The sequence below is a fragment of the Eschscholzia californica genome, unplaced genomic scaffold (assembly GCF_041429995.1).
Source record: "Eschscholzia californica isolate CP2 unplaced genomic scaffold, dmEscCali1.0.p SCAF_3, whole genome shotgun sequence".
In the NCBI taxonomy this organism is placed as follows: domain Eukaryota; kingdom Viridiplantae; phylum Streptophyta; class Magnoliopsida; order Ranunculales; family Papaveraceae; genus Eschscholzia; species Eschscholzia californica.
In genome coordinates, this window is record NW_028238420.1 from 60,521,053 (window position 1) to 60,534,272 (window position 13,220).

Genomic DNA, 13,220 nt, shown 5'->3' on the forward strand with positions numbered 1-13,220 from the left:
AAAGAGGATTGTGCATCTATATTTCTATATTTGCCGTAAGATAATAGAGTACACGGTGGTGTCTATGCGGTCTGATGTATTACTAGAACCAAGAAGATATCCAATTCTTCATAGTGGATGAAGTGATTAAATCAGTTCTAATGCCGCAGTTAAATCCTATACAACGAATAGTATATTGAAGCTCAAAGCATTTGTGACGATCTAACAACCTTTGCGTGTTCAACAAAAATCAACAAAAAAAAAAAACCTTCGCAGTTGAGGTGGAAAAGAAAAGATCTGTCAGATGAGTGTAAAGTAAGTGTAAACATAAGGGAAGCAATAGGTATTATAGAACTATCCGTTGTCTTGCCCTACCTACACCATAAATGTAGAGGTCCACCACCCAATGCATTGACTTTCTCTCCCTGACTGGATCCAACCTCCTGATTTTAAGGTTCTTTCTATCAACAATAGAGTCAGTCTTTTAACAAAAAAAAAAAAAACAATAGTCAGTCATCTTGGAAATTTAAGAAAACATAAACGATACCCATTTTCTCACTCTCTTGGAAGGTTCTTGACTTCTATTCTTTTATTGCAAAATGTTTCTTTCTATTATTCCATAAGAGTTACACACTTGAGTAATAATTTTTTTTTTTTTTTTTTTTTCTGTTGTAAGCACTTGAGTAATATTAGCTTCGAAGAGTTGCAAACATCATTTTATCATTTACTTATGTGAAGAGTAATTCAATAGCCGAAAAATTTATAGTTACCGACACTTTCTAGTTGTGTTATCATATTATGATGTTTTTTGTTGGAGCAATTTTGTATGTCATTTTTGTCTATTAGTATCTAATTTTGAGTTACTTCCATTATAACTTATATTGGATTGAAGTTGGTCAAAATAACAGCTAGTAAAAAGACATATAATGAGTTACTGTTTGGACTCCCTTTTCTAATATGAGATATACTTCGAAAACGATCTTCAACCAAAGAGTACCTGTAATCCATGACATACTTCTAGAAACGACCTAAAGTTACCCATGACATACTACTACCAAAAACGACCTTCAACGAAAGGGTACTTGTAGGTTGTAACCCATAACATATTTCCAAATGGACCTTCAACAAAAAGGTACCTGTAACTGAAACCAACAAAAAGTGATGGGTAGGTAGAAAATAAATAGGGCACAAGGGTTACAATCAATGAATCAAGAGGATAACCTCAAACTTTAAAACCTTGTCTTGGATTAGATCTGTACCAACTAATAGTTATTTATACCCCTAACTGTTTTTGTTGAAATACATCTTTCTTATGGTTAGGGGACCAACAAACATTAAACCTCCATCTTTTATAAACAAACAAGTCACAAGCTAGCTAAATTCAAGAACATTGTCAACTTTTGCTAGAAAAAAGGTATAAGGGGATAAGAAGTTTCTAATCTGATTAAAACAGACCTTGGTGTTCCAATGAAGTTATCTATAACGAAGTACCAATAACCATACAACGTCACGAGGAACCCTAGTTTAAAAGTGGAATTCAACATCGTCAACCCAATGTGACGATAGGAGGCAAGAGAACAAGATTATGTTTTCAGTAAAAGAATCACGCAAGGTTAAGAGATAAAGAACACAAACACCGCATGCGATCCAAAAAATCTATTACCATCTCGAAATGTTCCTTTTTGCCAGAGTGAGTTGGAGTTTAACTGCGAAACTGATATAACATCTTCCTAACCACATACTTTTATCAACTAGTTTTTTTTTTAAAATCTCAATGACTTTATCATATTGATATATAGGTATGGTATTATAGTGCAAGAGTGGGAGCTCGAAAAAACTAAAAAATGGAAGATCTAAACAGGTGAAAGTTTAGGCTAACCGAAGTTTCTTCAATTGAATGGTGATGGAGAATATCGGTTGTAATTTTGTAAACCCTAGCGGGCGAAACAAGTGTGTGTAAGGGAGATATGAGGTCTCTTTCTCACAAGGATAAACCCTTAAGAACACTATACTAGTTACTTAAAACCCTAATTCAGAATATTATGGTTCACTTACAAAGTGCAAAGTAATCAAAGAATTGAACTTTCGTGACTAACTATGAGAACAAGAATAATTCAAAATCTAGTTAAAATAGTACAAATAGAAGTAATCAACTAAAATTGAATACCATAGTATAATCTAATCCAACTACAATTTCAACAAAATTAAACTCATTTAACATATAATTAGCATTCCCAGTACAAGATTGTGTAGAATTAACAGAACAAACCTGAAAGAGCTAAAATTAAGTAAAACAAATAAAGTAAAACCCTTGAACTAAAACAAGTATTGATAACAATTTAACCCAAGATTGAAACTGATTATATAGAAGAAAACAACACTAATTAAAAATTGAAACAAAACTACCAAGATCTTGACTTATCAAAAATTTATACAGAAAGAAAAAGAAAGAGAAATTTTACTAATAAGAACTACTATTAAAAATCATCACCTTCGATTTCCTGGGTACTGAGAAAGAGGAACAATTTCAGATAATGGTGTAGATAATGGAGTTGGTAATGGAGAATTTCGACAAACAGGGCAAGAACCATTAAGCCTTAACCAAGCATCAACACAAGAAAGATGAAAAAAATGACGACAATCAGGCATCATTCTCAACATTTCACCTTCTTTATAATCACATAAACAGATTGAACAGACCGAATCATTAATACCCAGATCTTTAGATTTTGAAAATGGGAATTTAGGGTAAGAATTTATAACCATTTGATCAAGCCCAGTAACAGAGTGTTCTTCATTTCCATCTTCATCATCTTCAGCAACAAATATAATTCTCGGAAGGATAATTCCGTTGTTACTATTAGAATGATTATTAGGGTTTTGAGAACGGGAACGATTACGAGCTCGACAACATATGTATGAAGCAAGGAGAAGAGTAGATAGAAGAACTAGAAATCCAAGAGCTATGGCAATGGCATAACCTAGACCCAAGTTGGAGAGGCTTGTCAAGAAGTTACCGGAGGAGGAAGATCCGTCATCAACGGAAAGGGTGGTGGTGGAGGAGGAAGGGAAGCCAGCAGCGGAGGAGCTGCTGGACATTTTGAGTGGGAAGAGAGAGAGAAAGGGTTTTCTTCATTTCTTTTTTGAGGGAGGAGAGAGAAATTGAGATTTTTTTTGTGGGTGGGTGGATTTCCCCAGCTGCTGCATTTATTACTTCAACTAAATGAAGAACAGAAAACCCTCTCTATCTCTCTTCTTTTTCTAATGGGAGTTAAAAGAGTTGAGTCAACTTATTAAAGAACATATTAAATCTGGTAAAAGAAGTCTACTATTTTATTAATCTCAATCTTAATATATAAACTTTGGTAAAATAAGAAAAGGTTTCCCATCTATAATAATAAGGGAGGAGGGTATCTCTCCCCCTCCTGCGAATGACCAAGATTTACTCTCCCATGTTTATCTATAAACTTTTCAAAGATCTCATTTTTCTTTGGGAAGACTTAAAAGGTATTCATATTATTGTTGTAGGCACCCCATTTACATATGGATCCCTTAAACTTTAGCCTTTGAGGGTCGCCTATAGCTGCAATGTGGGGCACGTATAGATCAATCACAATTGTCTTAAAGCCAACATCACGTGACACATTTGATAAAACTGTCCGTGTCCATTGGGCACGGGTTATACCCTCGTACTACAGTATTTTAGATTGAACTTGTGTATTTTGTCTAAGCTTTGAGAGGAACAAAATTCCATCTTCATCTACCACCACCAATTTGGCCCACTACTTTCAATCCCACCACCACTTCACTCTCCATCTCTTTTTTTCCTCTATTGCTCTCCATGTCTGTCTCCTTCGATCGACGATTTTAAGGTTTTAGGCGAAATCTTCCACGTGGGTCTCGGTTGAAACTCTTTTCTTTTGCCGGGACAGTGAGGATAAAGAGAGATTTAGTCGAGAGAGAGGAAAAAGAGGAGGTTTAGTTGAGAGAGAAGAGAATAAATTTTTTGGAACAACACAATTTCTTCTCCATCTCCGACCACCAACTCCTGTCACTACTTTCGACCGCCGCCACGACCATTTCCTTCCCTCTCTCTGTCTCTCTAGCTCTCTCTCCCTCTCTCCATCTCCTTCTTCGGTCGATGGTTTTAGTATTTCAGGTAAAATCCTCCATGAGGGTCTCGCCTGAAACCCCTTCACTTTGACGGAACTGTGAGGATATAGAGAGATTTAATAGAGAAAGAGGTGGAGAAAGAAGAGACAAAATGACGTTGGTAGTCGGAAGTGGTGGTCGGAGGAGGAAGAGAAAGGAGAGAAAAAAATTGAAAAAAAATAAAAATCGCCGACAATGACAATTAGTCGGCCCCTTACCGACGTGGAAAATAAATTGTGGTGGAATTAGGGAGAAACAAAAGGAAACTAAGAAAAAACTCGAAAGATTACGCTCAAACGAATGTTATATATGGATTTAAGTTTCGATCGAGAAGTAATTAGTTTTCAAATACCAGTGTGTTTATATTGAGCTGTATTGGTTGGGTTTGTTCGATCTTTCTTAATTTTGTCCTCAAATTTTGTTTTTGGTTTGATATGATGACTATATGAAAATCTAAGTTTTTGACGAACATAATTAAATTTTCTGAATAAAAAAAGTTGCATTGAGTTTGCAAAAAGTTACAATCGGGGTGTATTACGTTTCCGGTTACTCTGTACAATAGTCAAATTTAATAAAAAAGTGAATTTGCAATGTGTTGGACTTTGGAGTATAGAGGTTTAATAGTCAATTTACAAAAATGTATTGCATTAGAAACATAATAGTCAATTTTGTACATATTATGTCGATTGCATTGAGTATGCGATCAGTTGCATTGGGTTGCATACATTGAGGTATAATAGTTACTTTTATAGAATATGTGCAATGTTTGCAATGGGTTTGAAAAACATTTTTTGCTTTTTTAAGTAAAGAAAATTTCGGTTCTCTTTTGAACCAAATAAACTATGAAGTTCCTTCAACCCAGTTTCCTAAATAAAGTGTATTAGTTAGTCAAGTAAAGATTGTCATGGGTTTTTCTCATAAAAAAAGAAGTTTGTCATGGGTTAGTTTGGTGATGGTCTAGTACTCTAGTTTCTCACAGTCCATTTAAAATTATTTTATGAGAGATGTGTTTATTCCATCCTTATAACATATGATTTGATATGATGTAATGTCGATTTAATAATTTAATATAATTAATCATTTGAGAAACAATATTACGGGTTTTGATCATTCGAAGAACGTATTTTTATGTTAAAGTGAACAATTAAAATTTGTGAATAAAAACGACTATACCAATGGTCAGAAGAAGAGGCGCCTCCAATAAATTTTGTGGGTAATTTGTTACTTGGGCTGATGTTTAAAGCACGATTTAGGGTTTTAGACGCTTTATAGGCACCTGTCCATTTTCAACAAACCAACCTGGCCTTGAAATTAAAATTTAGTTTTCATTAAAATTTTGATTTATTAGTAACAATTTAAAACCTGTAAAATGATCGTGTGACATTGTGAGTTTTTGTAGGGGTAAATAACTACGGGACTACACTGTACTTTCCTTTTTTTGATGAAATTAGGCAGTTGTCTTATTTTATTAATTTGAATCGAAGAGTATAAGCGGGCCTCATCAATAGCAACTTGACCCAAAATACAAATAGGAGATTGAGTTGACTCCTCATCATATACGTGATTCAAATTAAAAATAGATTGCACTAAAATATTCAAATTAAAATCAAAGTTTATTTTTAATTTTTCTGTTGGTGGCGGTAGCCAATAGGCTCCCTTCGATATTCTTCTTTCTCTGGATCTGATTCTTTCTTTATTAAATGATGTCCTTCAAACGAAGAAAAGGACACTCTGATTTAACTATCAAGTTTCGACAGTTTGCTCAATTTGTAATATGGAGGAGGACAACGACCATGTCTTTCGTTGATGTAGACTAGCAAGAAAAACATGAATGAATTACTCAGTGGACCAAAGATTAGAAGGTGATACTCAAACTAGGAATATAACATGCAGGTGGTTCGAGGGAGAAGAAGGAGAAGAAACTGTTGCGGTAAGATTATATGTGTTATGATAATTGTGGAAATCAAGGAACAAATGTATATTCGACGGGTAAAAGGCCGGATAGTTGCACAATTATACAAAGTGATTTATACACTTCTCAGCAATGTACTCTTTAATAAGCTCATGAGGTTGCAAGGGTTATTGTTCAAATAGTGTCACGCATAGCAAAATAACAAAGATGCTATTTAACCTGAAATTAAAGGTCAACTGTGACCGGCTTTTATAAGCCAGAGTCATACGTAGAGAGAATTGTCTTGACTAATGAGATCCGAACGCATCAACTTTCTCCTTGTGATGGATTAAAATTTTGAATCAAATGTAGTTTTTCTCTCAAAATAATAAGTAATTTAGTTACATGAGCTTAAAATTTCCTCTACCCCTATTGTAGTCAAGATTAGTAGTTCTTGGAAATTTCATAGTGGATATCAATTGAGAGAGAAGGAATAAGAGGGTAAGTAATGATTGTAGAGCTCTCCACCACCACTAAGCCATGAAATGAGTAGTGGGGTATTTCAGATAGTCTTAATCTTAATCCATAAGAAGGTAAAATGGACGGAGACTAAAATGATTCTAATGATTTGACAACAAGAATTCAAAAGTGTGACTCTAGGAGTAGGTCTCCTTATACCACCATGATTCAGGGCAATTCTAAAAGCTATGTTTGTGCTTTTCATTGGTCCCATATGTATCTTTTTAGATTTGTCATCTTAAACAAGAAATAATAACAAGAAATAATAACATAAAATCCCAAAATATTTATAGCAAGAGCTTATACTTTATCTTTCAACAACAAAAATAAAGTGTTTATACTTTATACATGGGGATAGTAAGGGTTAACAACCATGATAGTTGGATTTGAAATAATAGTTGAATAGGTGAGTCCGCTAAAATCTCTCAAAATGTTGGTTGAACATTAACTATCTGCATTGGTCGTCTTATGTAACTTATCACAATTGTTTTTTTTGTCGAAAATTAGGAGTCAAATACTTCATCTTTACTCCGCTTTGTATAGGTGATGTTTGCAGAAAAATTTCGTACAATTAAACGCAGTTAGAATACCTAATTCAAAATTCGTGTGACGAGAATAGGCATAGTAGGATTAAATTAATGTAGCATCGATATCCTTTTTCATCCTTTAGGTGATCATTCGTCACTAAATAAAAAGAGTAAGAACACTTTCATGATTCTTGGAGTCAAATGAAATTGACGACCCCATGTACTAATTTTCAAAAATGTGGAAGCGCGTTTTTTCATTTTATAACTTTAAAATATGATAAAGGGTTCAGTATTTTATAAGATTGATCATTTTCATCCTTTAGATGATCATTCATAACTAAATAAAACCGGTAAGAATACTTTTATGATTGTTTGAGCCAAATGAAGTTGGGGACCCCATGTACTAATTGATCAAAATTTCTATTTCTTCAAAAATGAGGAAGTGTTTTGCATTTTTTTTTTGTTGAAATAAGTGTTTTTACATTTTATAACTTTAAAGTATGATAAAGGAATCACAATTTTATAAGATTGTTAAAGTTACAGAAGTTGATTACTTTTAGTATATGAACATATTACGCGCAAAATCAAATTGTACTAGAGTTCCTGAACATAGTTCCCTTTTTGTTATTCGACCGAAGTGGGTCTTTGTTTTTCGACCGAAGTGGGTCTATGTGATTTTAAGGAATTTTGTTATTTTCTTGCGGAATCAATGGCTCCTTGTAGCAAAAAGATTCAAAGTCCTATCTTTGTTTTTTTTTTTGTTAAGGATAAAGTCCTATCTTTGTATTCACAAACTCTCAAGTTAGATTAGCTCCTTTACCAACCAAGATTGTTTCACTTGCAAAAATACGCATAAAAATACCCCAAAAAAAAGGGATTAGAAGGGATAAAAGAAAGTATAATAATCTTCACCATCTTGGGATAGGAATAGGATTCCCTCTCTCTATTTTTCTCTTGGACTTTTTTTAATCTTTTACCCCTTTAACTCTCTATCTTTGAACAAAAATAAAGAAAAAGAAGTCTCTTTGAATCAAAATACCTTTCTCTTTTCTTTTAGGAAGGTTTCCATTTATCAAAGCGGCACATCGACATCAACATGCTATTAAACTAAAACAGTATATAACAATAGATAAACTAAAGCTTAACTTTTATTTGCACTTCTTTTCCTTTCTTTTACATTTTTTTTCCATTGCTTTCGATTCTTTTGTTTTACATTTGTACTTTTCTTTTCTACAAAATTATTTTCTTTGTGACAGACAAGTGGACTGACCAAGCTTATGACTATTAGTGACAGTCGTTTTGAGTAGTCTTTGTCTCTAGTTCAAAAAACTAGATCAACAATTGGTATTTTCTCCCCTCGCTTAACTGACTCGGAGGCATTGTTCTAACAATCTCTTTCTCACACATTTGTTTTTAATCGACATCCATAAACTACTAGACCTTAGATGAGTTTTTCCCAAGTTACTATACCAATTTTGAATTTGTCTCCCTCGACCCAAAAATTACTTCATAAAAATGATAAATGATAAATTCACAATTGAAGTGGGATTTTCGTGAAAATGATTTGCTTTTCCCTCTCTCCCTTGACAATATGATAGAGACATTTGATGAATTAGTATGTCTTTGTTGTTGTTCAATTGGTTCAAATGAGTTAGAAAATGAAGGGTTTAAAATGCTTAAAACGAAGGCAGTCACGAAAAAATAATAAAGCTAGATTGTCCGTCTTTTCTTTCATTGGGATAAATAGGATTAGAGAAGGTTTTTTCTTTATTCTAGCTAACACCTAGAGTATAAAAAGTACACAGCTTGTTAAATTAATGCCACAATAGCACAATCGAGGGTACACTTACAAGTTTGTGACTTTATATTAACAGTATTTGGGCCAATGCAAAAAATGCTCTTGCCTTTAGAAGTCATAAGTTTTAGTGTTTGATGACTACTTCGTGTGTATATTACTGAGAAACAATATTGTAGAACTGTGCTTTCCGCTCAAATAAATAAGGGCAACATTTGTGGTGATCTTCGTTGTTAATTATGTTCTCGGGCGGTGGAGACGGCAACATTTGTTCGTGGGTTGCTGGTCTGTGGTTCTCCAATTGTGGGCATACTTGGAGTTTTACATTGGATTTATTTTTTCTGTTGGCCCAATTACTTCGGATTCAAGGCTGATCTTGGAGTCAAGCAGGCAAAACCTTAATTCAGACACACAGGATGACAACAAGAAAGAAGTAAAACCCCATTTAGTTAATATTATAAAAAAATAACCAAAAAAAAAAACAAGTAGTCAACTTTAAAACAGTTGGTAAGACACGATAGAGAGACCAAACAACCTTAGTTCAATCCTAAGTCAAATCATTTTTTTTCTTATATTATACTCTTTTTTGCAATTTAAGAATATGATTCAAAATCTGAATTTAGAAATTGAACCTTGCCTTTAGTTGGTTTGTTTGTGAAACCGGCTTAGATAAAATCACGCTTTTATGGTTGAAATAAGATAAGTTTTGTTGATTGCATATACTTTGCATTTGATAGATCTTCTCGGCGATTCTGTATATTATTTATGGGAAGTTGCCCCTAGGAGCATTCTTGCCGTCCATGCTACTAAGAATCATAGATTTTGTGGACTTCTTCGCCGGGAACGTAGGGGTCAAGTTATAGATTAAGTTGGTAAATCGAGACTCAGATTCGCCTTTTCGTGCTTTGAGGCAATACAGACTTAAGGATCGAGCTGATTTTTGTATATCTCCCTTGCAGCTTCAAGACCCAGAGCAGAGCTATTATCATACCTGACTGGTTTTAGAGTCAAAGCAGGGCTTGAGGCGTCGTAAAGACAGGTGTCGACTTCCAACTTTCAGACTTAGGTGATAAAGCTCCTTTGGATTCACCTCCCTGGTGACTTAGACACGCTTGGTCTGTTTGGTTCTCGAGTTTTTCTTGACTTATTTACTTAGTCAACTGACGATCAATATTTCGATTATCAGGCAGTATTTAAGTTTGTTTGTCAACAAAAAAGAAAACTCCAAGAAAACTAGTGTGGTGATGCAAAAAGTTTTGCCCTAAACTTTTCTTAATGTTGTTTACTTTGCTAATACACCACTACCACTATTTCTACACCACTAGCACCACCATCGCTAAACGACAACTAACAATATCACCGTCACACCACCAAAATAAGGAGGCTGTGTTTTTTGTTCTCTTACTTCCTCTTCTCAGGAATAACGACTTCTTAGTATTTAACAGAAGATATTTTGTAAACAATCTCCACATCAATAGTGTAGTGTTTTTCGATAGTGATTAAACACTCTTCTCTAGTGATGCTTTTAAATCGTGCGACACAGAATAGTATTACTGTAGTCCAAAATTATACTACTCTTCCGCATATCTTATAACAAGAAATGAAATCATACCAGTATACGAGTATATCCTCCTCCTCTTCCTCCTGTGTTGTTTTAACTTCTGACCAGGCCTCACATGACTGACCTGCAACAACAACAAACACACATACGACGCCATAAAAACAACAAATTTAAAGCAAACTCTCTCTCTCTCTAAAACTCTCTCTCTCTCTCTCTTCTGTGGTAAAAGCTTCTGCACAGTCCACCCCCCTCTATCTCTGTCACACCATTTTCAGTACTGCTGCTACCTCTTAATTAAAAAATTAAATTTTAAAGGAAAGTACTTTCCCTTCCCTTCTTTCTCTCTTTCTTTTGTTTCCCCTTCTTCTTTTCACTTTTCCATTTCACCCCTTTTCACACTTCAACAAGTTAAACCCTAGAAAAGCTTCAAACCCTCTCTTCTTCCTCAACCAACCCAAATTCCTAAACTTACTGCACTGGCTCTTTTAACCATGGAAGCTTTTAGTTTACTCAAATATTGGCGTGTTGGTAGTGGTAGTGGTGGTGGATGTGTTTCCACCATTGTTGATGCTCATTTGTGCACCACAACTGCACCAGAGCCCACCACCCCCAAAACCACCACCATCACCCAAACTGCTCATCAAATGGGTGTTGAAACAGTTGAAGAGGTAGATGATGAAGGACCTTTCTTTGACTTGGAATTTGCAGTACAAGATGAAGATGGTGAGACTGAAAATGATGATGATAGTGGAGATGATGATGATAGTGAAGATGATGAAGAAGAGAATGATTCAGATGAAGAAGATCCAGGTTTTGATTTTACTGTTTCCCCTGATTCAACTGGTGGTAGAACTGATTCAAGTCTTACATTTTCTCCTCCTGATGATATTTTCTTTAAAGGGAAACTTGTTGAACCTTCATCAATCATCTTCAATCATTCTGAAACAAACACAAATAATAAACCTCAGTTCCCTGTTTCTTTGTTGAAAACTGCAACAAAATTTAGGGTTTTTATGCTAGGGTTTAAGAAACCAAAATCTACTTCAACAACAGACAAAGTAGCAGATAATGCTATTAATGGAACTACAACTACTACTACTCCAGAATCTCAAAAACAACAACAGAATCTGAGCAAGTTTTTAACAGTGAAATTGAAAGTTGAAGAAGTTCCCATTATTTCTCTATTCAGTAGAGAAACTAGTTCAAAAATTTCAGGAAACAAAAACAACAAACAGATTTCTTCTGATGAAGATGTGATTTCATCAGATGAGAAGAAATTTTCTAAAGATGTAGTTCAAAAGTATTTCAAGATGATTAAACCTCTTTATGTTAAAGTTTCTAAAAGGTATGGAGAAAAATTAGGGTTTTCTGGTCAATTGAGTTTAGGTTCAGGGAAAACTGAATCAGGTACATTATCACCAGCCCATCCAAAGAAATTAGAAGATGAATCAGAAGGAAATTTGGAGAATTTGAGTAATAAGATTAAGAAACAAGGAAGTTTACCAAGTGGATTGGAAATTGTTCTTAAACATTTGGGGAAAAGTCGATCTGCTTCGTCGGCAGTTGCAGCTGTTACTCCGGTTGGGATTCAGGCGAAAAGACGAGATGATTCATTGTTACAACAACAAGATGGAATTCAAAGTGCAATTCTTCATTGTAAAAGATCATTTAATTCTTCAAGAGGTACTCATCATAATCAATCAATTTTAGATTCACAAGTTTAGATTTTAGTACTCCTCCTACATAAGTTGGCTAATTAGAAATTAATTTGTTTCAGATACAGATTCTGATTCGAGTCCTGTTTCAAGATCTTCAAGCGATCACACTGAAGAAAAATCAATGGATTCATCTAGGGTTTCATTTGATGAAGTAATTGAAGCTAGTATTTGAAAGTTTCAAGCTAAAAAAAAGCGGGAAGAAGTTATTAGCTAGATTAAATTTTTTAGGTTTTCTGTGAGATAATGGTGAAATTCACATATGAAGAAGTTTTTGAGTGATCTCTTTTCATGTTTTATTATTATGTAAAAATTTAGGAGATAAAAAGAGTTTGTTAAATTCTGAGATTACGACTGCCCTTTACTAGTAACTAGATGTGTAGTAGTAGTAGTAGATTGACTTCATCTACTCTTTTCTGTGTAAAAATCGATCTGTTTGTGAGAAAAATGAAGGGAAATTTTTTAAGTTTAGAAGTTCAATTTATGCATCTTTGATTATGTTTTTAATTCAGTACAAAAATCAAAACAATGTCGACATTTGAAAAGCTTCAGAGAAACCATGAAATCTCTTTGTTTCTCTTTCTCTCTCTATCTACTTTCTTTCTCTAAAGTCTGTAAATGGTCAACGAAAGAGAAAGCAAAGCGACAAAGACGAAAATAGTAAAGAAACTTGGAGAGTGAAAAGGAAAGAACCGCGTGTGTATAGGGACCCCGACTTTGTATAAAGGGCCGTCCAAAAGTTGGCACATTTGGATTGGCTTTGGGGCATCAAAAAAGTCTGTATGTACAACAAAAACTTCCGCCCCTTATAGCACGTCCAACCTCAACGGACTGAATTTTCAGCCTCAGCCGGGAGGTCCAATCGCAGCCGGCCCTTAATTAAGGGTCGACTGAACGCCCCAACATATCATTGGGGATGTCCCCAACGGTCATGTTGGGACTTTCCCTAATCGTTGGATTAAAACTGCTCGGATATTCCCCAATTTTTCTTAGAGAAATTAATTATATTCCTTTTATTTTAAGATTTTGATTATTGTTATTATTATTATTATTATTTTAAATCTAACAAAAATTCAAACCT

General features: G+C 34.4%; 2 protein-coding genes across 3 annotated transcripts; one reads left to right on the plus strand and one right to left on the minus strand.

The window, feature by feature from the left end:
- Positions 1 to 2,172: 2,172 nt before the first annotated feature.
- Positions 2,173 to 3,305, minus strand: LOC147552721 (RING-H2 finger protein ATL67-like). Its single transcript, XM_086666515.1, has one exon. It carries the CDS (start codon positions 3,076 to 3,078, stop codon positions 2,467 to 2,469), a length of 612 nt encoding a protein of 203 aa, XP_086522641.1. The 5' UTR covers positions 3,079 to 3,305; the 3' UTR covers positions 2,173 to 2,466.
- A 7,185-nt stretch (positions 3,306 to 10,490) lies between these two features.
- Positions 10,491 to 12,619, plus strand: LOC147552722 (putative membrane-associated kinase regulator 2). 2 transcript variants are annotated; one of them, XM_086671587.1, is made up of 2 exons: positions 10,491 to 12,107; positions 12,202 to 12,619. In XM_086671587.1, the coding sequence occupies exons 1-2, from the start codon at positions 10,916 to 10,918 to the stop codon at positions 12,312 to 12,314; spliced, it is 1,305 nt and encodes a 434-aa protein (XP_086527713.1). In that variant the 5' UTR covers positions 10,491 to 10,915; the 3' UTR covers positions 12,315 to 12,619. The 2 variants fall into 2 exon arrangements, with proteins under 2 accessions (XP_086527713.1, XP_086527714.1); XM_086671588.1 differs by having other exon boundaries at positions 12,208 to 12,619.
- Positions 12,620 to 13,220: the final 601 nt, after the last annotated feature.

Coding starts and splice junctions, on each gene's coding strand:
- LOC147552722 (XM_086671587.1), top strand. CDS start 10,916: ATGGAAGCTTTTAGTTTACTCAAATATTGGCGTGTTGGTAGTGGTAGT. Junction 12,108..12,201: donor ATCATTTAATTCTTCAAGAG/GTACTCATCATA, acceptor AATTTGTTTCAG/ATACAGATTCTGATTCGAGT.
- LOC147552721 (XM_086666515.1), bottom strand. CDS start 3,078: ATGTCCAGCAGCTCCTCCGCTGCTGGCTTCCCTTCCTCCTCCACCACC.